Source organism: Arachis ipaensis, chromosome B03, assembly GCF_000816755.2.
Source record: "Arachis ipaensis cultivar K30076 chromosome B03, Araip1.1, whole genome shotgun sequence".
Lineage (NCBI taxonomy): Eukaryota > Viridiplantae > Streptophyta > Magnoliopsida > Fabales > Fabaceae > Arachis > Arachis ipaensis.
Window position 1 is genome coordinate 48,531,528 of NC_029787.2, and position 26,462 is coordinate 48,557,989.

The 26,462-nt window shown below is 37.0% G+C and overlaps 2 protein-coding genes and 1 long non-coding RNA gene across 8 annotated transcripts in view; 1 reads left to right on the forward strand and 2 right to left on the reverse strand.

Annotated features, from left to right (window-relative positions):
* Positions 15,914 to 19,077, reverse strand: LOC107630456 (pantothenate kinase 2; the record flags this gene model as incomplete). Its single annotated transcript, XM_016333586.2, is given in 7 exon segments — positions 15,914 to 16,188; positions 16,423 to 16,480; positions 17,360 to 17,476; positions 17,604 to 17,686; positions 18,171 to 18,219; positions 18,309 to 18,353; positions 18,866 to 19,077. Coding segments are annotated over 7 exon segments (603 nt in total), but the record flags the coding sequence as incomplete, so codon positions are not given.
* LOC110262505 (probable protein S-acyltransferase 22) lies at positions 19,245 to 21,584 on the reverse strand. 6 transcript variants are annotated; one of them, XM_021118894.1, is made up of 8 exons: positions 21,125 to 21,584; positions 20,947 to 21,037; positions 20,346 to 20,497; positions 20,124 to 20,199; positions 19,803 to 19,933; positions 19,606 to 19,686; positions 19,336 to 19,409; positions 19,245 to 19,257 (listed from the first exon to the last, which is right to left on the reverse strand). In XM_021118894.1, the coding sequence occupies exons 1-7, from the start codon at positions 21,233 to 21,235 to the stop codon at positions 19,404 to 19,406; spliced, it is 648 nt and encodes a 215-aa protein (XP_020974553.1). In that variant the 5' UTR covers positions 21,236 to 21,584; the 3' UTR covers positions 19,245 to 19,257; positions 19,336 to 19,403. The 6 variants fall into 6 exon arrangements, with proteins under 6 accessions (XP_020974553.1, XP_020974551.1, XP_020974555.1 ...); XM_021118892.1 differs by having other exon boundaries at positions 19,803 to 19,925; positions 20,092 to 20,199; XM_021118896.1 differs by having other exon boundaries at positions 19,606 to 19,638; positions 20,346 to 20,503.
* Positions 21,876 to 26,462, forward strand: part of LOC110270165 — an 18,229-nt gene continuing 13,642 nt past the window's right edge. Inside the window, exon 1 of the long non-coding RNA XR_002359357.1 lies at positions 21,876 to 22,003. This is a non-coding gene — a long non-coding RNA (uncharacterized LOC110270165). The remainder of the gene's footprint in view (positions 22,004 to 26,462) is intronic.

The following is a 26,462-nucleotide window of genomic DNA, read 5'->3' on the forward strand; positions in this document are numbered from 1 at the left end:
TGAACGGATTTTTGACGGTCTAGAATTTCACAAATGAAACCTCGTTGCAAGTATAGTTTCTAAACCGACAATAATTCTTTCATACAAAAATTTGGTTGTCACTAAAACAAACCCAATAAAATTAAACCGAAGTATTTAAACCTCGGGTCGTCTCTCAAGGAATTGCAGGGAAGTGTTCTTGTTATTGGTTATGAGTTTTCTGAGAAATTTTAAGAGTTGGAGAATAGAAAAATAAATGATTGTAAATTAAAGCAATGAAAATTAACAAGAGAATTTATATAATTAAAATAAAAAGCCTTGGCAAGGAAAAGATTAGTCGGAAGTTCTATCCTTGTTGAATTTCCCAAGATTAATAGTAATAGGTTATTGTTTCTACTTAGTTAACCCTTACCGAATAAAGGAAAGTCAAGTATGGAGCCAACTTCTATTCACAAGTAGGGAGTCAAGTAGAATGATAAAGACTTCAATGGAGGTAGTAACTCTCTTCAATATCCAACTCAAAAGCATAAAACTAGGAATCCTAAAACCTAGAGAGAGGAGAGAGCCTCTCTCTCTCTAGAAAACTACATCTAAAATCTAAAATTATGTGAATGAATGTTGTATGAATGAATTGATGTGATTCCCCCACTTTGTAGCCTCTAATCTGTATTTTTTGGGCCGAAAACTGGGTCTAAAACCAGCCCAAAATCGCCCCCAGCGTCTTCTGCACTTTCTACACGTGGCACATGTCACGCATACGCGTCAATCAATTCCCTTGTGCTCTTCCTTGACAACTTCCACCTCTTTGCAAGCTTCTTCAATTTCAACCTCTTCCTCTTGGTAGTTTTCTTCCAATTTAATTTCTTCTTCATTGCTTACCAAGGGCATGGGAGGTTGTGCCTTTTGTGTTTTAATCTCCATGTCAAGTCCAATGGGAGAGGATTCAATTGTAGATAAGAATTCATCAATGATTGAATCCATCTCTTGATCATCCCCTTCAAAGTCTTCAACCATGATATGCCTTGGAGGTTGTACACCCTCCTCAATATCAATTTCAAAGTCTTGGAAGGAGGTTCTATGACTTGACTTTCCCATGGAGGTTACGCATCTCCTAAGTCTTCAACCACTTCCTCTTCTTCTATAATTTTGGCTTTCTCCACTTGCTCTAATACAAAATTGAACTCCTCCTTAATGTCTTCCCTCACCAATTCTTCAGCTACTCATTCATCTTCAAGGGTCTCTACTTCCACATTTTGAGCCTCCTCGTGCTTCTGTTGAAGTATGGGTGCTTGAACCCGATCCATTATGTCCCTAAGCCGATCCCTTCTCTCTTGTTCCGAGTCAATAGCATAATTGGGATCATGTTGCTCTTGGATTGATGCATCCACATGGGATATAAAAGCTTGGATAGTAGAGGTTAGACCAGTGAAAGTAGAGGTAATTGTGGTTTGAAGCTCTATTTGCCTTTGGCGAATAACATTAAGGGTGTTGTCATCCAGTGGAAGTTGGGGTGGATAGGAGAGTTCATTATTTTGGAGAAAGGGTTCATAATAGGAAGGTGGTTCTTCTTGGTAAGGATATAGAGATGGTGAATATTGAGGTGGTGGTTCTGGGTATGGCTCATATGGTTCGTATGGTGGTTGGTATGGTGGATATGGGTTATGGTCATATGGAGGTGAATGGTGGAAAAGGGGCTTGTGAGTATGGTGGTTCAGAGTTATGTTGAGGAGGTGGTTCATAAGCATATGGTGGGGCTTGTTGGTAACTACAAGGGGTCCACCATATCAATCGTCTTGGTACGCACCCTGGAATGGCTCTTGACCATAGTAATTTGGTAGAGGTTGGTTGTCACGAAAAGGTCCACCATAACCATTGTCTTGGGATGCATCGTAGAATGGTCGTTGCCCATGACAGATTAGAGGAGGTTGTTGCCAAAAGGGTTGATCAAATTCGGGGTCCCACACTTTATTTTCACACCTGTCTTGAAGTTGATCATCATTATTAGTCCATCCGGGTGGTATGACCGTAGAATTCTCAATTAAGCGACCAAAAATCCCCCTAGACCCAAGCAATCTAGCTTTATACCAACCCTTGCTATTAAGCTTCGAACATGTCACCATAACCATCTCCCTATTGCTCTTAAAGCCATAAATATTTCTAAGTTGACCATCCGTCTCAAGCAAACTATATTCAAGGGGAATAATAAAGCTTAAGTATAAAGAATTTACCCACTTGAATGAAAGAATAGATGGTGATGGCTTAGGGAGAGGTATCTCCAATGTCCTTGCAAGCTCTACTCCCTTATGGTCTTCCTTGTCCACTTCCACCTCCTCACAAATTTCTTCACTTTCAATCCCTTGTTTATCAATTTCATCTAACTCTTCTCCATCACTCAAATCATAAATGGGAGGAAGAGAAAAATCTACCTCCACATTGCTTTCCATCTCATTGGGAAAAGGTTCTTCAAAAAGGATTCACCACCAAGAGGGTTGGATGCAAGATCTTCATCTCCAAGGGAACTCAAGTTTTGCTCCACTCCTTCTAAGTCTTTCTTCAACAATTGTCTTGGAAGTTTTGCACTCTCCTCTTCAACATCAAATTCAATTGTCTTGGAGAGGTTTTCTATGATTTTAGCTTCCCATGGAGGTTCCGCATCTCCTAGGTCCTCAACCACTTCTTCCTCTTCTTCAATGATCATGGGCTCCTCCAATTGCTCTAATACAAAATAACATCCCTCATTTTCCACTGGAGTTTCCAATCTCTCCTTCATATTATGCTCTTCAATTGATTCTCCACATGTGGCCATGGGAGTGCCTTGAGTACTCAAGCATTGGGAGGCTAAAGTGCTTACCACCTTGGTCAAGGTAGCCACAAATTCTAGTGTCTCCCTTTGCATTTCTCCTTGCCCTTGAAGTATAAGGCCAAGGATTTCATCTATTGAGGATTGGGGTGGATAAGAGGGTTCATTGTCTTGGAGAAAGGGTTCATAATAGGAAGGTGGTTCTTCTTAGTAAGGGTATGGTGGTGTATATTGAGGTGATTCTTGGGAGTATTGATATTGGAATGGCGGTTCCATGTATGGCTCATATGGTTCAAAAGGTGGTTGGTAGGATGGATGTGGATTAAGGTCATATGGAGGTTTTTGGTGAAAAGAGGCTTGTGAGTATGGTTGAGGTTCATGTTGAGGATATGACTCGTAGGCATATGGTGGTGGTTCTTGAAAGTCACAAGGAGATTCACCATAGCCATTTGATTGGTATGCATCATAGAATGGCTCTTGTTTATAGTGTATTGGTGGATGTTGTTGCCATGAAGATTGATCATATGCATATGGCTCCACCCACCGTTGATTGTCCCATCCTTGATACACATCTTCATTGAAGCCCTCATTACCTACAAAGTTGTAATCACACTCATAGCCAAAGTGAGAATTCATAATAGCAAGAGAAAAGGAAAATAAACTCAAATAAGAAACAAAGAAGACCAAATTCTAAAGCTAACAAGAACTAACAAAGAAGCAAAAGGCAAACCTATTTACAATATTCACATATATACAATAACCAATAACATAACACCATTGCAATTTCCCGGCAACAGCGCCATTTTGATGAATGGATTTTTGACAGTTTAGAATTCACAAATGAATTCTCATTGCAAGTATAGTTTCTAAACCAACATTAATCATTTCATACAAAAATTTGTTTGTCACTAAAACAAACCCCTAAAATTATAAACTGAAGTATTTAAACCTCGGGTCGTTATCCCTAGGAATTGCGATAAAGTGTCTTGTTATTGGTTATGGAGTATGTTTTGGGGTTTTTGAGATAATAGAGAAGAAATATAAATGGCAAGGAAATAAACTAACAAAAAGGTCTTGGTAAGGTTTGGTGGTCAAGGATCTCTATCCTAGTCACTAACCACAACATGAGAATTGGCAAGAATCAATCCCATTAAGTCATCCTCTAACTAGGTAAAGGAAAGTCAAATGAGCTATATCAATCCAAGTCCATAAGTCCTAGCTCTCCACCAATTCAATTAGTGAGACCTAGAGTTAATGGCTCCCAATCATCAATCACTTGGACATTAGTAACTCAAGAGTTCCTAAGTTACCTTCCCAAGCCAAGAGCATAAAATTTTACCCTAACATCCTTCCAAGCATTTCATCAAACACTTGGAAGGCATAAAAGGAAAGCATAGTGAAATTGCAAGGAAATTAAATCTACACTACTCAATTGCAAGGAATTAAACAACAACAAATCAAATCAACAATAAAGAAACATGAATCATAAATTGCATTAAAGAAAAATGGAAGAAGAAAAGTGCATCAACATGAAAGTAGAGAATTACAAGAATTGAAATACAAAACTAGAGAGAGGAGAAGTAGAGGAAGAAGAATTGATAAAGGAAAAGTAAATCTAAGCATGAAATTAACTTAGATCTAAGAAATTCTAATCTAGATCTAACTTAATCCTAATTCTAGAGAGAAGTGAGAGCTTCTCTCTCTAGAAACTAACTCTAAACTATTCCTAATGTGTGTGAATGAGCTAAAGATGTGAATGATCCCCATTCCCCTTTAATCCTTGGTCCTTATATGCATTTTGGCGCCAAAGTTGGTTGTAAACTGGGCCCCACAGCTCTCAGAAATCGCTGGGCACATTTTCTATTTAAAAATCACGTACGGCCACCGACGTGTACGCGTACAGTGCGCGTGCGCGTCCCTTGCATTTTCGCGATCCACGCGTGCGCATACAGTGCGCGTGCGCGTGGATTAAGATATCTAAATCTTTGGCTTTTTCATGTGTTCTCCACTTTGCATGCTTTCCTCTTCACTCCTTTGATTCATTCCTAGCCTTTTCAACCTGAAATCACTTAACAAACAAATCAAGGCATCTAGTGGAATCAAAGGCGAATTAAATTTAGCTAATTAAGGACCTAGAAAGCATGTTTTCACACTTAAGCACAACTTGGGAGACAATCATGAAACCATGCTATTTCATTGAATAAATATGGGTAAAAGGTCATAAAATCCCCTAAATTAATCATAAGATAAACCCTACAAATGGGGTTTATCATTAACCCTTACCGAATAAAGGAAAGTCAAGTAGGGAGCTAACTTCTATTCACAAGTCCTAATCCTCTCCCTTGGGAAGGATTAGCGTTAGTGACTAGATAGCCAGCCAACAATTCCCAATTACAAATTAACTCTTGAGTCTTCCAATTCAAGGGTCTCCAAATATTAATCAATTCCAAAGCCAAGTTGGAAGCCTACTCCATTGACATGGATGCCAATTTTGCATACATGTAAAGAGAGTAGAAAGAAGACATGATAATTGGACTCAATTGAAAATAATCAAGAAATAATAAAATTAAATAGAAAAGTATCTTTGCATTAATTAATTCCAAAATCGAAGGTATCCATATAACATTAAACAAAGTAAATGGGGAATAAAAAGAGTAAAGGAAAAGAAAACAAACTAGAATGATAAAGACTTTAATGGAGGTAGTAACTCTCTTCAATATCCAACTCAAAAGCATAAAACTAGGAATCCTAAAACCTAGAGAGAGGAGAGAGCCTCTCTCTCTAGAAAACTACATCTAAAACCTAAAATTATGTGAATGAATGTTGTATGAATGGATTGATGTGATTTCCCCACTTTGTAGCCTCTAATCTGTGTTTTCTGGGCCAGAAACTGGGTCTAAAACAGCCCAAAATTGCCCCCAGCGTCTTCTGCCCTTTCTGCACGTGGCACATGTCACGCGTACGCGTCAATCATGCGTACGCGTCGATTGTCATCTTCGCGTGTCACGTGTACGCATCGGGTACGCCCACGCATCGCCGTGCAAACTCCGATTCACGCGCACACGTGAGCCATGCGTGCACGTCACTTCTCGCTGGTTGTCTCCTTTATTTCTTGTGTTCTTTCCATTTTTGCATGTTTTCTTTCCATCCTCTAAGCCATTCCTGCCCTATAAAGTCTGAAAATACTTAACACACATATCACGGCATCGAATGGTAATAAGAGAGGATTAAAATTAGTGAATTAAGGCCAAAGAAACATGTTTTCAATCATAGCACATAATTAGGAAGGAAAATGTAAAACATGCAAATTATATGAATAAGTGTGAGTTTAGTGGATAAAATCCACTCAATTAAGTACAAAATATACCATGAAATAGTGGTGCATCAATCCTTCTAAGGTAGAGGCAGTGATGGAATGGGAAAGACCGACAACGGTGACAGAAGTCAGAAGCTTTTTGGGTTTAGTTGGATATTACCGAAGATATATCAAAGGATTCTCCCGGATTGCGCTACCGATGACGAAATTAACGAGGAAAGAGGTGCCTTTTATGTGGACGTCAGAGTATGAAGAGAGTTTCCAGACTTTGAAGCAGGTTAACTTCAGCATTGTTTTAATCTTGCCAGAACCGCATGTACCATTTGAAATATATTGTGATGCTTCCTTGAAGGGTTTGGGTTGCGTGTTGATGCAACACCGGAATATGGTGGCTTACGCATCGCGTCAGCTGATACCACATGAGGTGAATTACCCCACTCATGACTTGGAATTAGCAATAATTGTGTTTGCATTGAAAATTTGGAGACACCACCTGTACGAAGTAAGGTTTAGCGTCTTTTCTGATCATAAGAGTCTCAAGTACATCTTTGATCAGAAAGAGTTTAATATGCGCCAGAGAAGGTGGATGGAGTTGCTTAAAGATTATGATTTCGAGTTGAGCTATCACCCTGGAAAGGCGAATATAGTAGCAGACGCTTTGAGTCGGAAATCCTTAACGATTGCTTGGATGAGGATTAAGGAAGAGGAACTAGTAAATAAGTTTATGGATCTTAAGCTGGATATTGGTGAAGTTTTCGGAAGGGTTTATTTAAATCAATTGCAGATCTCAAGCACGTTTAAATCAGAAATACAAAGGGCTCAGCAAGATGAGCATAAGCTTCAGCAATTGTTTCAACCAATTGGTGATAATAGATGTGAAGAATTCACTAAGGATGTGAAGGATTATGGAGATACAAGGGAAGGATCTGTATATCGGATGTCAGAAGTTTGAGACAAGATTTGTTGTCAAAAGCTCACAATAGTGGGTTTTCTATTCATCCCGGAGGCACAAAGATGTATTATGACTTGAAGAATATGTTCTGGTGGCCTGGGATGAAAGGTGATGTAGCAACTGTGGTATCCAAGTGTTTGACTTGTCAGAAAGTGAAGATAGAGCATCAGAAACCGTCGGGAATGTTACAACCACTTGAGATTCCTCAGTGGAAGTGGGAAGGAATTGCAATGGATTTTGTGACCAGTTTACCGAGGACTAGATCGGGATTTGATGCGATTTGGGTGATCGTAGATCGCTTAACCAAATCTGCTCACTTTCTACCTATCCGAGTGAACTGTTCTATGGAGGAGTTAGCAAGGTTGTATATAAAGGAGATAGTAAGGTTGCATGGTATGCCGTCAAGCATAGTATCGGACCGTGATCCCCGATTCACTTCAAGGTTTTGGGGAGCTTTCCAAAGAGCTTTCGGTACGAATCTATGTCTCAGTACCGCATATCATCCGCAAACTGATGGACAGTCGGAAAGGACTATTCAAACCTTGGAAGATATGCTGAGAGCATGTGTTTTAGATTAACTCGGAAGTTAGGACCGATACATGCCATTAGTGGAGTTTGCGTATAACAACAGCTTTCACGCGAGCATTGGGATGGCTCCGTATGAGGCCTTGTATGGACGGAAGTGCCAGTCTCCACTTTGTTAGTATGAATCTGGCAAAGCAATTGTTTTGGATCCTGATGTAATAGCAGAGACTACTGAGAACATTAAGAAGATTCGTGCAAGGATTCTAACTGCTCAGAGTCGACAGAAAAGTTATGCGGACCAGAGGAGGAAACCATTAGAGTTTAAAGTGGGAGAGCACGTATTCCTTAGGGTTACACCGACAAATGGGATTGGAAGGGCGATTAAGACCAAGAAGTTGAACCCAAGATATATAGGACCGTTTGAGATTTTGAAGAGATTCGGGCTGGTGGCGTATCAAGTAGCTTTGCCACCTCATCTGTCTAACTTGCATGACGTATTCCATGTGTCACAGCTTCGTAAGTACACGTCGGATGCGGCTCATATGTTGGAGCCTGAATCGGTCGAGTTGAAAGAGAACTTGACTTTCCAAGTAACACCAGTGAGGATCGATGACACTAGTGTGAAGAAGCTCGAGGAAAGGATGTTCCATTGGTTAAAGTTGCTTGGGAGCGAGCAGGAATTGAAGAGCGTACTTGGGAGTTGGAGTCTGAAATGCGAAAGGATTATCCCGAGCTTTTCTCAGGTAATTCAAATTTTGAGGGCAAAATTTCTTATTTGGTGGGGAGAATGTAAGAACCGCAACTAATCAACCGGTTAATTAAGTGATTAATTGCCCAAATTAGACTTCGAAAAGTTAGAGTGAGAATTTGAGGATTTAAAGGTGATTTTCGGACTCAGTAGGTCTTTCTGAGTCATAAAATGTGCTTTCTGCGAAAAACCGTGAATAACTGCGAACCGACAGTTGAACCGGTCTAAGTCTGCCCGGTACCGCACGAGAAAAGTGAAAACCGGCAAAAACCTTAGAAAAATATTAGAAGTTAAAAACCGGACATTAATTTTAAAGGTTTGACCCGAAGTTGGGCCAAACGGGCTAAAAACGCTAGCGAGTTGAACCGGGTCCAAGTTGGGCCCAAGCCCAATATATAAAAGGCTCATTAAGTGAACCAAACCAGCCACAACTCGATTAAACACACACACACACTTCAGAAATAGAAAGGGGAAGAGAGGAAGAAGAAGCACTATTCACCATCTTCTTCCGAATCTCATATCTTTAGCTATAGAGCTCCGATCGCCGCACCGTTTGCGGCTACGCATTCCTTGTGAAGAGATCTACAAAACCCATACAAGAAAATGGAGAGGTAACCCCGAAATCCTTTCTATTATTCTCTCCAAAATTTCGATTCTTAGGGTTTGTGATTAAGTGAGTTTTTGTGATTTTGGATGTTTAGGTTTGTTCTAATCCTTGCTTAGCCTTGGGTTTTGACATCCAAATATATTGGAAGAGGTAAGAGCCATTAAACCCCTGTGAACTTATGTTTAATTGGAACCCTAGGTTGATTTGAGGTGATTTATATGTATATAGTTTGATTATTGTGGCTTTGGGAGCTTTTAGAACTTAATTGTGCTTATTGGAGTGGAAGTGAAAGCTTGGATTTTGGTTGAAAGCTCTTGGGTGCTCAATTTTGAGTTTTGGACATATAGGAGATCGGCCAAGGTATGGTTTCGGTTTCCTCTATGTATTATATAATATTCATGGACACTTAGGCTAGTGACCGATAGGATAGGTTTGAATTTAAATGGTTGTTGAGTTGTTAAATGATGATATGTGGTGATTTATGATGAATTAATGATTGTTGGGTTTGAGTATGATGAATGATGGTAATATGATAATGATGATTGATTGTGTAACTTGAAAAGGCATAATGATGATGTAAGTGATGTTGAATTTGATGATTTGGCATTATGGTTGTAAAAGTGTGATATATTGGTGTTGATGTTGAAGATGATGAAATGTGAAGGAAAATGTAGTAATGTTGGTATATTATGGCACAACAGGTTAATTTTGATGAAAGATGAAGTTTTTGAATGGTTTGGTATGATTTGGAATGTGTATGGTAAGAAATTGTGTAAATGGTGAAGTTTGGTAAAATTGGGTTTTTGGTGAACTTTGCTTGATCATAACTTTTGCCTCGGTTTTTGAAACTGATTGAAATTTATTTAGAATTAAAGATCTTTGAATACCCTTTATATCGATATAAAGTTTGTGAAAATTTGAATTTTGTAGAGGAAGTTATGATCATTCAAAGTTGGTGTTAAAAATCTGAAATTCTGCAGAGTTGCAGAATTTTGTGATTTTTGATATGTGCGCACACACAGCCTTGTGCGGATGCACAACCTGCAAAAATTTTAATCTGTGCGGACGCACACACTTGTGTGCACGCACAGGCAGGGAAATGCGTTCTATTTGCAGCGCTAGCACAGCTTGTGCGCACACATATCTAAGGAAGAATTTCAACCTGTGCGGACGCATAGGTCTGTGCGGACGCACACGTTGGGAAGGCCAGTCTATTGGGGGCGCTGGCACAGGTTGTGCGAGTGAACAGATCTTGGAAATTTTGACATCTGTGCGTACGCACACCCCTCTGCTCGCACACATTTTAAAACTCACTGGAGCGTGTGCACGCACACTCTTGTGCGGCTGCACACGCGCTGTTTCTCAAAATTTTATTTTGTTTTCAACTATTCTACCTTCCCAATAAGGTTGTAAGCTTCTCTAACACCATTTTAGGGCTATTGGGCCTAGTTTTAGACTTTTGAAATATTGGAAAAGGATGTAGGGATAGTAGATGATATTAATTGGAGAACTTAGAAAACGGAGGCCTAGGTTTCTGGCGTGCTGAGGAATGATAAACTGTTGATGTGTGGAAACTGAGATATGAATGGACAGTGGGTGAGATGATTCGGGGACTCGAAATGAGAAGACGGATCCATGTGTACTGAAAATATTTTCTGAAAACCACTGAAATAAAGTTTTTACTGAGATTATGAGACGCTATGCGCCCGGCAGGGACGGTGGTTAATCCCGCCTGTCGAGGTAGCGGCGGCGGCGTAAGGACGGTGGTTAATCCCACTTACATTGAGATGTGAGGTCTGAGGAAATAGTATCCCACTCGCATCGCTTAGGATCAATAGAGTGTGCAGGCGCAAAACCCTGGACAGTGATCTGAGCACTATATCTCAGGGGTTCCCATTGATGATTCCGAAGGGCGACATCTCCATGGAGATGTGTCGGGTTGGCAATTGAACTGACAATGTGATATCACAGCCAGTAGGACAGGCATTTATCATATGCATTTTCTATCTGTTTATATGCTTTGTCTACTTGTAATGGCTTGCCTATTTGTATAACATGTCTAATTGCTATTTGAATTAATTGCCTTATATGTCAATACTTGTGTTTTACTTGCATCGTATATTATCTGTGTTTTCTACTGGGATTGAGGAGGTTCGGAAGGCGGTGGCGATGGGATCGCATGGAGGATCGGTTGGTGAAGGCTGTAGGACAGTGGTGCTTGGTTAGAGTAGCCTAAGATAGATTACCCAGTTCATTTAAGTTAATGTTGTTATAATTATGCTTATTTGTTTTAGAATGCTGTAAGTTTGAATCTTGTGATGGATATGGAGCTTAGGATTGCCTTTGGCATCCCGGAGTCTTATATCCTACATCACTGGGCATTGTTACTATACTGAGAACCTCCGATTCTCATACCATATTCTCTGTTGTGTTTTTCAGATGCAGGTCGTAACCCACCTCGGTGAGTTGCTTTGGATGGTGACAGAAGCGGAGGATCTTGTATTCTTTTGGAGTCTTTTTTGGTTTATTTTGTTTATATGTCTCTCACTTTTGTATTTTGTTTAGCCTAGAGGCTTGTATTTGAGAGAACAAAACTGTATAAGCTGTTTTACTGTTTGGTTCTGTATATCTGTATTTGGCTAGCCGACTTAAACTTCGCGAGCCGTGGCTAGTTTCTTATGGTATTACACTATTATTCTATTATCTTTGTTTATATCACATCTGTTTCTTGTGCTTTAAGTTAGACACTTCGTTAGTACGTTTTGCGCTTTGAAATCCTATTTTTGAGCTATATCCTTTATCGGGCTTCTAGTTTATATTATTCTTTCTATAAATATATTATGTATGAGCTTAGAACTGTCGTAATCTCTGATTAACCTTTGCTTTACGACGCGACGTAAAGCTTAGGCTAATTAGGGTGTTACAGTGGTCAATGACTAGGATAGGTAATCTTAGCTCCCAATCCTTGCCAAGAGGTTTTTAGCATTTGAATTTTCCTTTTCTTTGATTAATTGTCTTTGAATTTAATTGTTTTCATTGAATTTCTTGCATGTTAACTTACTTTCTTACTATTTACATTTCTTGCTTCTCTTGCAATCAATCATAGCCAATAATTGATCACTTAATTGCAACTCCTAGAGAAGACGACTCGAGAGTTTAAAAACTACTGGTTTATAATTGTTTTGGATTGTGATAATCCTTAGAATTAAATTTGATTGTTGGCCAATTGTTGGGTTGGGAGATATACTTGCAATGGCAATTCTAATTTGAGAAAAATTTCCTAACCGCTTTGGCCCTTACATCAAATTTTTGGAGCCGTTGCCGGGAGTTGCAATGGTGTTATATTATTGGCTATTATAAATATGTTAATATGTAAATAGCTTGATTTTTGGTTGTCTTTTGTTTGTGTTAATGGTTAGGATTGGGATCCCGGAGGACATTGGAAATTTAAGCATTGGTGGGGAAGTCAAGCACAAGCCACCATAGCAAGGGCTCTCCCAATTGTCTAACTTAAAGACAATAAATGAAAGTGCTAGGTGGGAGACACCCCACCTTGGTAACACCTTTCTAACCCTCTCTTGTATATAGTTTTAATTCATTGCATTTTGTTTCTTGTAGATAGCTTAGGTTTAGTTTAATTTCAAGCTTAATTTGATTAGATTTTAGTTTTGATCATGTGTTCTTGAGGAATAATATGTTTTGGGGTTGAAAAGCTATTTTGGATGTCAAGTTTGGTGCCTTAAGACACTAAATTTTTTTTAGAAAAAACAGAGCATGTGCGCGCGCACACACCTGTGTGTGCACACACCTCCCCAATTTCGCATTCTGGGTGTGTACGCACACTTATGAACACCCCCTGTTGGGAGCGCTTGCACACCTTGTGCGTTCGCATCCCCCTTCTTTTTTGCCTCTCGTGCGTACGCACGGACCTGTGTGCATACGCACAGATGGCGGATCAGGCGTTACATTCTGACGCTTCATTTTCTCAAAAAAAAAAATTTACCTTTCTGTGCGTGGGCACTCTTTCATTTAAGGCCTCTGCCCATGGCGTTCACACACATAGTACGAACACATAATCTTTAAAATTTTTCTTTTCACGCGTACGCGTCGATCTCCATTTTCGCAAGCATCACGCGCACGCGTCCCCACGCGTATGCGTGACCCCTTGTGCATACGCGCGGCCCTGTGTGCGTACGCACGCCCCTGTTTTCTCACCACTATACTTCTTTTCTTCTTTTCTTCTCTTCTCTCTACTTCTTCTCTTCTTTTCTCTTCTCATCTCTTCTTTCCCTCCTTCAACCACCACTCGCCACTATACTTCACCAGCCACCACATTCACCTTTAGTTAGTTAGTTAGTTAATTTGTTAGTTAGTTATTTGTTTAGTTAGTTAGTTTAATTTTCTGTTTTGGTGCTAAGTGTTGGATGATTGAGTTGATTGATTGATTCTGTTGAGATATTCCTGCTTAATTATTGATATTGTTAATGCTATTTATTTAATGGATATCCTTATTGAGGTTATAAATTGTTGATTAGTATTGAGTTATTAATGTTGAATGTTTTTACATACCAAGTACTTATGACATTACCTTCATGAATCCTTTTGGATTTCTAAATTGTATGTTTTGGCCACCATGTGATTTGATTTTATTATCTATTAATAGGCAATTTGTTCTTAGTTGATGCATATTTTGTTAGGTGATGCTCATTTCCGATTGATTTTTATTTAAGTCACCTACTTGATGCATTAACATTAGGAATTGTAAAATTGGATCATAAGCTTACCTAATGACACTTTTTGAGCTTTTTAAGCTTTGTGGATTACGCTTGCTATGTTTTTCACTTCATGCCAATTAGGTGTTGCTTTATTATCCAATTCACAAGTACCTAATTCTTGCTTGAATGCTTTAATGCTTCTTTATTGCTTGTTTTTTTATCTTGGCATACAAGTTTCTTTTTAAGCATCTCAAGCACACTAGAATGAGTGAAGTGCATGTTTATTTTGTCTAATTGTGGCATAGTCTTCTATGTTAATGTGTGTGTTCTAAACTGCACAACTTAGAATTCACACACTTCTTTTCATCAATGTCACAAACTAACTCACTCACTCATTCTAGTGAATACCACCTCATTCCAGCAATCCATGCTTCCTTGTTTTTGCATTTACTTGTATTTCCATCATGTTTTCTATTTTTTTCATGGATGATGCACCATTAAGCAACAAGGGAAGCGAGAAAAAGAGCATGCAGTAGCCGATCGATCCACCAGCTGAAGGTGGCAATCCGAAGTCGGCATACTCCCTTTGCTCACCTTTGAGTGCACGGAGGACCGTGCAAACCCTTAAGTATGGGGAGGTCGCCACTGATCGACGATCTTGGGTGACATACTCTAATCCTAACATTTTCACATTTTTTTGAATTCTTAGTTGCATTTTTCTTCTTGGTTTGCATATATATTTTAGAGCTTTAATTGCATTTTTCCATAGTCTATTGAATTTCTTTGCATACATATAATAAGCTTAGTTAATTTAATAAAATTTTCCAAGAAAAAAAACATTCTTGATAGGGCATTGATATCCTAATTGATTTAAGTTAGAACTTTTGATTGAAACTTGCTTGAAATGTATTGTGGAATATGTTTTTGAGCTAAGAACACATATGCATGTGAGTTTTGAGTCTAATTGTGTGGTTACATCATATTAACCACTATCTTCATTCTTTTGTGTGTTATTCTCCTTTTATGATTGTAATATTTGATTTGTTTGATTCTTTATGTCCATTGTTTGATGTGATTGAGGACATCTTTTCATTAAGCTCACTTGTCCCAACTAGCCTACCCTTTTATCTTCCCTTGTTAACCAACTTTGAGCCTATTTCAATCCCTTCTTGTTCTTAAAGTTAGCACATTACTAGCCTTAAAGTGAAAAACAAATAAATGTCCCTTATTTAGATCTTTGATTAGTTTAGGCTAGTGAGAGTGTATCATCTAAGTGTGGGGAAGTTTGAGAACTTTGGTTGAGGTAAAAGTAGATTTTTGTACCTTTATTGGAAATCTTGGGAATTGGGTACATACTCATGCATTAAATACTTAAACCATATGCATTGACACCTTTGTATATATTATGTATTGAAAAAAAAAATAAAGCAACAAAAAAAGGGGACAAAATGCCCCAAAGTAAAGTAACAATAACAATGCATAAGAGTTGTGATTAAAAAGAAAATGCATGAGTGTGTAAGAAAAGTGAGGAATGGGTAGTTAAGTTTGCTTTGAGTTTTATAGGTTGTTATGTAGGTTAAGTGAGATCTTAGACTAATCAAAGATGCAAATTTCAAGCACACTTGACCATATATAACCTTACCTTTACCCTAGCCCCATTACAGCCATGAAAAGTCCTCATGATACTTGTATGCATGCATTGAATAAGTGTTGATTGTTAGATGAAAAATAAATCTTAGAAAGCTTGATTAAAGAAGAAATGAGTAATCATCCTATGGATACACTTGAGTAATTAGAGCGGATACATATCCAGTGAGGGTTCAAATCACAACTAGAAAATTGATTAATACAGACAGATTTACAGACAGATTTAGTCTTTATTACAGACAGATTTTTTGTTACCGACGAAATTACCGACGGATTTTTTTCCGTCAAAAAATTACCGACAAATTTTTACCAGTTACCAACGGATTTTCCCTCTATAAATTCTCCATCCATTTCCCGCAAGCGACGAACTTTCTGACGAATTTTCCGTCTGTAATTATAGACGGATTTTTCGACGAATTTTCCGTCTGTAATTACAGACGAATTTTCCGACAGATTTTCTGTCTGTAATTTGAACTTTGGAAAATCATCTCACTCTGATTACAGACAGAAAATCCGTTTGTAAATCCGTCAGTAAGGTAAAATAGAATTTTTTTTTAAATTTTTCCATTGCAAAATGAATACTTTAGGTTTGTTTTCTAAATTTACTCCATCTAACACTGTAAATTGAAAAAAGAAAGCCAAAAATCACATAAATAAACATAATATTCATTACATGATACCTATAAAATTGGATGTTATTTTTCAACATCATTGGCCAACATCTCACTGTTTTAATAAAAAGATACCCAAAAAAAATAAGATGACCATCCTAATGTTACATGAATGTCACAAATTACACTTAGCACTTAAAGATAGAATAATCTAACATATTAATAAATAACTAAATTGCATCGGTAGCATCAAGCTTCACATTGAAAGTTAATCTTGATATCTCCTGACTGAAATAGAATCAAAACCCGAATTGGAATTGGAGTGAATTGGAATGCTTGAATAAAAATAAAGCATATTATTTAAAGCATTTTACACTCCAGAAGTAGTCTCTTTTTGCATGAACAATTTTCTATAAAAGAATCAATAAATAGAGAATCACATCTCTTCTTAGAAAGCAATAACCATGAGCTTCTTAAAGGAGGGTAAAGGAGGAACTGTAGTAAAATTTGAAGACATAATACCTCATAGTAGCTGAATGCAAGCTTGCTAAGTAGTAGCATTATCCAAAATAAAGTATACCTGCCATAACAAAGTACAATCATATACTTTAATACCAAAATATACAAAGAGCTAAACGAAAACTCTCAATTGAACCATTATCAAATAGTGGTTGTATACTTTAATGCCCCATTATCACTGCCAACTTCACTTCTCTATATTAAATGTACACACGACAAATTTTGCTTCACTCATAAAGGTACCTCTAGAACAATTTATGCCACAGAATCAAAACAGAGAAAAACAGAGATCAGAATAAAAATAAAATAATTAAAAAGTGGATTAATTAAGACTAGCAAATTTTAAGGCAAACCCTCTACTAGAATAAGCAAAAATGTGGATAAGACTAGCACATAGAGAACTTAATGACAACGAAGACTTCTTAATTCAACTAAAGCTTCACTAATTGTTAGTGTCAGTAAAAGTTGTGTTTCAGTGTCAGTAAAAGTTGAGAAAGCTTGATTGAACTCCTACAGATGGAAAGAAAGAATAAGAGATTGTGATTGGGGATGGAAAAGAAGAAAGTAAGAGAGAGAGAGAGAGAGAGAGAGAGAGAGAGAGAGTTAGAGTATTATTTTTATAAAAAATACTTCTAGCAGTGAAAAGATAATAAACATTGCATTGGTGTATTAACAAGGGAATGAAAATGGTGATGCAAAGAATTAGCATGAGTTTTGGGAAGATGAGAGCAAAAACACATAGATGAACATCCTGCTTAGTAAATGGCATAAATAATAAAAATATAAAGTTCATAAGAAAAAAAAAACAAGGTATATGGGTTTTGGCCATGGCAACAACTTCTCTGACCACTATGTATAAGGTAGTCTAAGTTTGTTGACAAGAAATCAAGACAGAAAAACCTTGGTTTTATGGCTATATGAAGAAAGAAAGCATAGTTACCTCTGTTTTATACTTCTATAGGCATCAACAAACTGGAACTCTCTCAAGCACTCTTCCCTCATTTCCAATAAATTGGCTAGGCCTAATTTCCCATATGCAGCAGCCTCCTCTATCAACCTATTGAATTGGTGTGTTAGTTTATTGAGAGAAGAAAACAAAAGCCAAGTACAGAATAAGCAAATAGATGCCAAATTTTCAACAATGGTACCAAACCATCAAAACATAATAGGAATGTCGGTATTACCGTGCCAAGTGAGCAGAAAATGCTCGAGCAAATGCATCACCCCTTCGTTTGGCATCATCTGTTCTGCCTTCACTTGCTACAGCCTATCATATTTTAATCGAGAACTTACAAGCATATACTGCCATGAAAGAAGTTTCACACAATTTGTTTTGAAAATTTACTTCAACCAAGATGGACAACACAATATACCCAAACAATAAAACAAATAAACGAAGGCTCTGATGCACCCCACTGTATGTTCTTCTCAAGAACAATAAGCATTTATATTATGTGGTCCAACCAATGGAAAGGAAAAATATGAAAGCTAAAGTATAAATGAGAATGCTTATCATTAACATTGCAATTAGTTAATAAATTCAGAGACGCAGACCAGAAAAAGCTTTTTATTGTGACGTATGTTTTAAATTTCCTTTCATCTTTTCTCTTCTTTTATATTCGTAATTTTTCATATGTATGTATGCATGCATGTATTAACATTAGTGAAAATTGATTATCAGTTTGATTATTGTAAGAAATGTCTATACACAGGTAGAACCTAATGGCTCTTTTTCGAGACAACATGATTACCTTGTCCACAAGATCTGGCAAGTGCTCTGACAAAATAGTGAACCAATATCTACATCAGTTGTGAATTTCATGTTAGCCATAAAAGCATAAAAAACTATGAATCATGGATCAAGTGTGAAACGATGGTCAGTTACTTACTCTAATTCACTAGGATCTGCAAGATCAATTGTATTAGGCTCATACCTGTACAAACACAATTCAATATCTGTTAAAACATTAAAAGAATACTATTACGACGACACCAGCCTTTGCCTTGTTAGGTTGGGTCAACTATGATCCATATTATAAAGATTCAGCAATATCTTTCATGTCATCTGTCAATTTCTTGACAAAATTTTCCTTTTTTATGTAGGTTTGGGACCCACTATATAAATATTTACAATAAATGGAGGGGACAAAACAATAACATATAACCACCTTAGAATAAGAACTTTGAAGTAGCAAAAAGATTCAGTGATGAATGACCAAATCTTGATTATTGGGTCTTTCAAGTATGGCAAGAACAAAATTATTTACAAAGATTTCATAAACAAGATTTGTTTCCTTACAATAACCACTAAATCTATGTGTATTGGTTCATGCATGCACTGCGTGTACACACACACACACAACTCTCCATAGGTATCACAAACAATTGAAATCAACAAAAAAATATAGGCAGCCCATCAGCCACCTCATTCAGCAATCAAGCTTACGTTTTTGGGTCTTCTAACAATGGGAACACATCCAAAGTGGGGACAAGATGGAGAACACCAACATTCAAAGCACTTGCATTGGACCGTAGAGAACTTCCTCTTGATAGTTGAACATCAAAACCACCAAGTCCAGTAGTTCCAGCAGCTGGTGTCATTGGAACAGGCGCAGTGATCTTAGTTCCCTTCCGCAAAAACTTCTCCATCCACGAAATCTGTGTTGGAAAGTCAGAGTTAGATAATGTAACTACCAAGAAGAAAAGAACACGTCTAATTGAAGTTCAAATTCATGGAAATGATTGATCAAAATGAAATTGAAATAAGAAGGAAGTACCTCTCGAATAGCTTGAACCTTCCATCAACAATAGCAGGGAGTTTCTTGAAAGGGTTGATAGCTGATAGAGACGGATTATAGAGGTTTAATTAAAGAGGTAGATAAGTGTCTTCGGAAGCATAGTAATTGTAACGATTACCTGCAAATTCGGGAGATAACTGCTGTCTTTTGGAGATTTCAACTTTAATCTCGTCGAATTCTATTCCATTAACTCTATTGAGAAATTAAGCATTAGCAGTAGTAGTAGCAGAATTCAAATTCCAGCAAAGAAATAACACATTGAAATAATTTTCAATTGGCTTCCATCATTTTCTTTTTGCTTTCTTTTTTCCTCTTAATGCCTAATGTTTTACAAATGAAATAACACATTGAACCAGATTAATGATGTAGCAAGCAACTGCCAAGTTACCTTTTCAACAAGGAGGATGTGAAAGAAGAAAAGCTGTGCAACATGCAAGGTAGCAATCATAGTCAGAATGGTGCAAACAGACTGAAAACAAAAGAAATGAAATATATTCCGATTTCCGAACACATAATAAAATAATATGTTATAGCAGTATAGTAGCCATGTACTAAGATAAGAGAAAGACAAGGCAGAATGCTTACCACCACAATGACAAAGGGAACAATAGAGAAACTACTTCCCAACTTAGAGGAGATGTCAGCAGAAAATTGCTTTCTCTCAACAAAACCATAGATAAGCACAAATATCCCAGTCAACCGTTGAAGCAAATCAGTAAGAACACAGTAAGAGGATTTGGCGATTCAACAAAAAAAAAAGGAAATCAAGTGAGAAATAATGCACAACTAAGCTTCTAATATAAACAAAGTATCATTTGGAAGATCCACAATAAACCATACAAAGTATTAAATCCAATAACAACAAAACAAGACAAATAAGATGCATAAACCAACGAAAACACTGACCAAAAATGTGGATAACTCGGTTGACATCTCCAGCATAAGACTGAATGAATGGAATCTGCCGCAGCAGAAGAAAACTCTACAACAAGCAACATAAAAAAAAGAGTTAATCCATTCCATTCCCTTGCTTTCCTCTCCATCTTATTCCATTCTATTAGCTTCCACTAATTACCAATCCAAACATAAATATGACATTGGTTTATCAGAATTTAGCACTCTTAGTACCTTGTCTGGATGAGGAAGGAGGCAAGACCCAACAGAAAATGAAACCTCTGACCTATCAACATAGAAGAATGAAGGAGTGGTTGAGAGTGAGGAATGATTGCAGCCCTCAATATGGGAATTTTCATTGCTTCCTTCTTCCTCTCCTTCACACACTGCCACTGCCATGAATTGTGAAAATGAACGTTTATCGCTTACGATAAAAGAAACAAAATTACAAAGTATGATATAAATGTTAAACAAAGTTACAAAGTATGAATGTTTATCCATATTGAAGAACTACTAAACTAAACAATCAAGAGATTTTTCTTGGTCTCGTTAGGCACCTGAGCAAGGGAGGCAGCACTTCAATTGCTTAATTAAACTACTAAACTAAACAAAGTATGAACGTTTATCCTTAATTGATCTGATCATCACTTCAATTGTCCCCTTCTTACCATATTTGCTACCACTCCTCCTTCAAAATTCTCTTTGTTTCTTCTCTAATGTAAACAAATCATTTTATCCTTCAAATTTTAGGGACATACATAACTCTGTTCTGGTTTTAAGACTTTTGCTAATTATTAAAAAGAAAAAAGAAAAGAAAGAATTGCTTGTTTGTCACCTGATCTGGAAAGGCTGAATGGAAAACCAATTCTTTCTGAATGGTGGCATGTCCCATCACCAGCACCATCCAATTCATCAGTTTGAAGCCGCTTCAATGCAAACAACATGGCGTCATCATTCGTCATCATCATCATCCATGGAAATTCATCAACAAAATAATGTTGTAAATTGCTCACCTGAGAATAATAATCACCAAAACCAAGATTCCTTCTACAACAACAACAACATCGATCATAACAACCTTCAATTTGACTCCTCAGCTTTGAGCTCAATGGTTTCATCTCCATCAACAGCAGCACCGAATTTCAACATGATCCAAAACGACAACAGTTTCGTCATAAGAGAACTCATCCGAATTTTATTGAAGATGACCATGGTAAGCATTCAGACAAGCACTGATTCAATCAACAGAGTAGCAAACACCTAAATTTTAACTAGAGAAACTATTCCAATTTTTTAAATACTTTCTCACCTCTCCCTGGAATTAAGTTCATCACCTAAACATAATCTCAAGATAAAATAGAAAACCCATAGCATCAAAATGACAGCCAACAAATAACAGCAGCTAATTGTTTCACAGCATCTGTGAAACCAAGCAAAATGCAAGGAAATTTCTAAAGCCTCAACTATAGACTATAACCTTTATATGACATACTCGCTCTCTATTAGTCACAAATGTTCCACCTTTCTCAGGATTTTGTGCTGTCACCTGCACTCCATTCAGGAGAGAACCTATAAAGAGTGATATCTGCTTTTCTTTAAACTCCTTATATATCCAAAGCATCCCAATTATACTCAACATAGTAAGAGTCATAAACAAATAAACTCTAAAAAGGGGGAAATGATGGAAAAAAAGTTGTTCTCACCGTTGTGCTAGAGCTTTCAAATCTTCGTGCAGTATCAACATATAGATACCTTGATTGTGTACAGTAATGAAGAGCAGAAGCAGCATAAACACAGATAATAATGATATACCTTGAAGGCGAAACAGGGGAAGGTTCACAACAGAATCACCATCCAAGAAAGCTGTTCTGTGGCGAGTGTCTTCAATTTCTGTGGCATGCAAGTATTATTAATTAGGTTAAACAGAAATGCATTTCTCTTCATAAAAAACTAACCTATATAAAAAAAAAGTACCACCGAGATATGTGTGCAAAGATGGTTCAGCTAAGTGAACAACACCATCACCATCGTCATCCTCGAGGCGGTCTTCCTCTTCCAAATATTGACGAAGAAAGTAGGTGTAGTCTTGTTCCACCTCATCATCTTCTAACAAAAGGTCCTGATCCTCCAGATCCATGGCTATTGTGCTAGGGTTTAGGATTTTGTGGAAGGGTAATTGAGCATAAATTTCTGTGTGTAGTTTGCAATTGGAGCTCACTGGTATGGGGTAACTGCATCGGTGTTAGATTTGAAGGGAAGAAAAAGTCGCTGAAGGAGGATTAGGGTTTGTCCTCGTAAAAGAGGGGAAGAGAAGGGACAGCACGGGAACAGCGATGATTGACGATGACGAGTGATAGAAGTCCCAAAGGTGTTGATGATGGAAGAATGTGGTGGATGAAGGCGCTGAGAAGAAAGGTTTGGAGTGTAAATGGAGTTCTCGTTTGGAGTGTGGAGAAAGGCGCTGATGGAAGATGACTCTGAAGTTCGCGGAGCTCGAGATGATGGAGGGAGAGTTGGATTTAACTCGATATTTCTGACAGAAAATTTTAAATTATAGACGGAAAATTGGTTTGTAATAATTTAATAAAATACAGCATTTTTGTCTCTTTAATTACAGACTGATTTTCTGTTTGTAACTATTTTTCACGAAAAAAATTAATTTTTTTGACAGAATTATCGACGGATTCTCTTTTCTATCTGTAATTTATACTAATTCATTTTTTTTGTTTTCCGACAAAAAATTTCTCGGAAATTCCGTTTGTATTTCCGTGGGATAAAATCCGTCGGAAATATCCGTCTGTAATAACTAGTTTTCTAGTAGTGAATGCTCAATTACATACATGTTCTTACCTATGCTTAATTCTTATCTTGCAAGTTTATAAATTCTTTTCTAGAACTTAATTCAATTATGGATTTAAATTGCTTTAACCCCCATGTTCATATATGCTTTCTTGGAATTTGATTTATTTTGACTAAGTAGTTGTATTCATGTAGATAGATTGCATATAGATAGTTTCCTTGCTTTGAATAAATATAATACCCCTTGTTTCTTTCTTGAGTATAGCATGAGAACATGCTATTGTTTAAGTGTGGGGATGTGATGAATCCACATTTCATGATATTTATTTGCTCTAATTGGGTGGATTTTATCAACTTTTCTTGCACTTATCCTTTGAAATAGCATAGGTTCATGATTTCTTCCTAAATTATGCTTGAAAGTAAAAACATGCTTTTTAGGCCTTTTAATTGCTAAATTTTATTCATTTTAATCCCATTTGATGCCTTGATTTGTTTGCTAAGTGATTTTAGGTTTTCAAGGCAAGTATGGGTTGAAGAAGTGAGAAAAAGAGCATGCAAAAGAGAAGAAACCATGAAGAAATGGAGTTTGGAAGTTCTAGCATCCGTGCGTGCGCACAAGTGATGTGTGCGCGTGCACAAGTGCGAGCTCAGCGACACGTACGCATGATCCATGCGTACGCGTGGGAGTGAATTTCGCCAGGTGACGCGTACGTGTGACCCTGATTTAACGAGATTTGCCATGTCGATGTAAAATTTCTTCAATTGAATGAATTCTCGTTGCAAGTATAGTTCTACACCAACAAAAAATCCTCCCAATCAAATTTTTTTTTTTTGGTTGTCACAAAGAACAAGCCCCAAATAAGAATTAACTGAAGTATTTAGACTCCGGGTCGTCTCCCTAGGATTGCAATGAGGTGGTCAATTATTGGCTATGAAGGGGCAAGGAGGTTTTGGTTTATAAAAGGGCAAGAAAAGTAAATCAAGCAAGCAATTAAAGAAAGCAAAATAAAGAAAAGTAATTAATAAAGAGAGACATTCATGGCAAGAATTGAGATCATAGGCCTTCCATCCTAGTCACTAATAATAATAATTAACAAGAATTTATCTTATTACGTCATCCCCAATGATGGAAGAAGATATAGGTTATCTTCCATGAGAGAAAATCTAACAAGACTAGCTAATCTCAATCCAAACGCCCTAATCAACTCACTAATTGGATTAGCAAGAGATTAGAGTCAATGGAAATGATATTAACTAACCATTCTAAATCACCAACATAGGTTGGGTTTTCGTGACTCAAGATTGCCTAATTACTCTTTCCAAGCCAAGAATGCTCAAGGTCTACTCTAAAAAATAACCAAGCATTTTGTCAAACACTTGGTGGGTAATAAAGGAAAGCATGGTAATTATGCAAGAATAATAAAATCTAACAACTACCAATTGCAAGGAAAGTAAATCAACAATTTAATTCATCAATGAAAGAAATATCAACATCAAATTGCATTAAATGTAAACCAAATTCAACATGAGTTCATCATTACAAAAGAGAGCAAAATGAGAAATTAACATTACAACTAAGAAAATCAAGATGTAGAAATGAGAAATTATAGAAGAAACAAGATGAGATTAAGTAATTAATTCAAGATCCAAGACAATCTAACCTAATCCTAACCTAATTCTAGAGAAAAGAGGGAGCTTCTCTCTCTAGAAAACTAACTAAAGGCTCATGTTGACTAACTAATTGCTCCCCCTTTGCTTGAACTTCAATTCTGCATGAAATACACTCAGAAACAAATTGGATTTGGGCCTGGGCAGCTCAAAAATTGCCCCCAGCGTTTTGCCTTTAAGTGAGTCACGTGAGAGTATCGGCGCGTACGCGCCATGTGTGCGTGCGCGTCGATTGGCTATTTCTTCATCCGCCCGGACGCGACGTGTACGCGCGTGCGCGTCTCTATGCAAAATCACTTCTGGGCGTGCGTACCTTGTACGTGTGCGCGCCCATTAATGCATTCCCAATCTTTGTTTCTTCATGCATTCTCCACTTTGTATGATTTTCTCCTCATTTCTTCCATCCAATACTTGCCTTATGAACCTGAAATCACTCAACAAACACATCAAGGCATCGAATAGAATTAAAGTGAAACAAAATCACCAAATTAAGGGCCTAAAAAACATGTTTTTACACTTAAGCACAATTCAAGGGAGAATTACAAAACCATGCTATTTCATTGAATAAATGTGGGAAAAGATGGTAAAATTCTCTAAAATAAGCACAAGATAAACCACGAAATCGGGGTTTATCAGACCCGTGTCACGTGAGCTCATTAATTACAAATCGCTTAGGGCGAATTTTGGGCCTCCAAAACCCAATCCAACTCATTTCTGAAGCTATTTCAATCCTAATTCAAGTGGAAGCAAGGGGGGCAATTAGGTTTAGCTTTTCTATGTTTTTCTCTTAGTTTTCTAGAGAGAGAAGCTCCCGCATCTCTCTAGAATTAGGTTAGGTTTAGTTAATTTCTCTTTAATTTCATGCTTTAATTCTTGTTTTAATGTAGTTTCATTTATGTTTTCATGCTCTCTTGTCTTAATTCTCTTAGTTCTTCTTCTTAATTTCTCATTTTATTTATCCCTAATAATATTAAAGGAGAAGTTGCCATAGCGGAAGATCAACACCTCTTTATCTCAAAGTCCCCAAACTCAAGCCATACTGACGTTAATTTAAACAGAATCGGGGAAAAAAGGCAGAGCAATAAGGTTTAGAAATGGTGGCTCATGTAGCTAGGGTCACCTTCGTCACCTCCTTCATCTTCCCTCACATAGCAGCGGCTCTCCCAGTAATTATTCATGTTTCTTTATGTTCCTTTATATTCCTACCTATGTATGCTTATCTGTATTTAATTCTTTTATCGCTTACAATGTTTTTATGATTTAAAAAAAATTACTCGTAAAATTGGTAACGCTCTAACAAGACACATGCTCATATATTAAATAATAGTTAATACAATAGAAACCAAACCTGCATATGAATGTTAGCATGAGATTCCTCACCTTACCCTTGCCTGAAATTTTAGTGAAAATTTGATGAAATTTAATAATATTCAAGCTATAAATGCATGTTCTTGTGGCTGTTGGAATTTCGAACCTTAACCCTTAAATTGGGATTGATTTTGTGTTAAAATCAAGTGAAAAAGATGGGGTTTTAGTGGCTGCCAATTTATTATGAATTATGGTAAAAATCGGTTACTGAAAAGATTGAAAAACGGGTAAAAACAGAGAAAGAATCTGAAGAATTTACGAGAACATGAAAAATACTTTGAGTGTGATGAACATTGAAGAACACCTTTTAAATCTTAAAAAAGGCAAGGTGGAAATTATTTTGTTATTTAAATGGTTAAATTGTAAATATAAAAAATTTAGGGAGTTAAAAAAATATTAAAAGTTACGAAAGGTAAAAAGTAAATTTATGAAGTTAAAAGGTAAAAGAAAAGTAATTTTCGAAAATTTAATAATAAAATAGTAAATAATAATAAAATTTTAAATAATATTATTACA

What these genes read in the sequence shown, in the direction of transcription:
- LOC110262505 (XM_021118891.1), bottom strand. Translation starts at nt 21,235, where the DNA reads ATGGAGATGAAACCATTGAGCTCAAAGCTGAGGAGTCAAATTGAAGGT. An exon ending in ATTCAGCCTTTCCAGATCAG is followed by an intron (nt 20,504 to 20,946) that starts GTGACAAACAAG and finishes AATTCATGGCAG; the next exon opens with TGGCAGTGTGTGAAGGAGAG. An exon ending in GTTGGTTTATGCATCTTATT is followed by an intron (nt 19,926 to 20,091) that starts TGTCTTGTTTTG and finishes CTTACTGATTTG; the next exon opens with CTTCAACGGTTGACTGGGAT.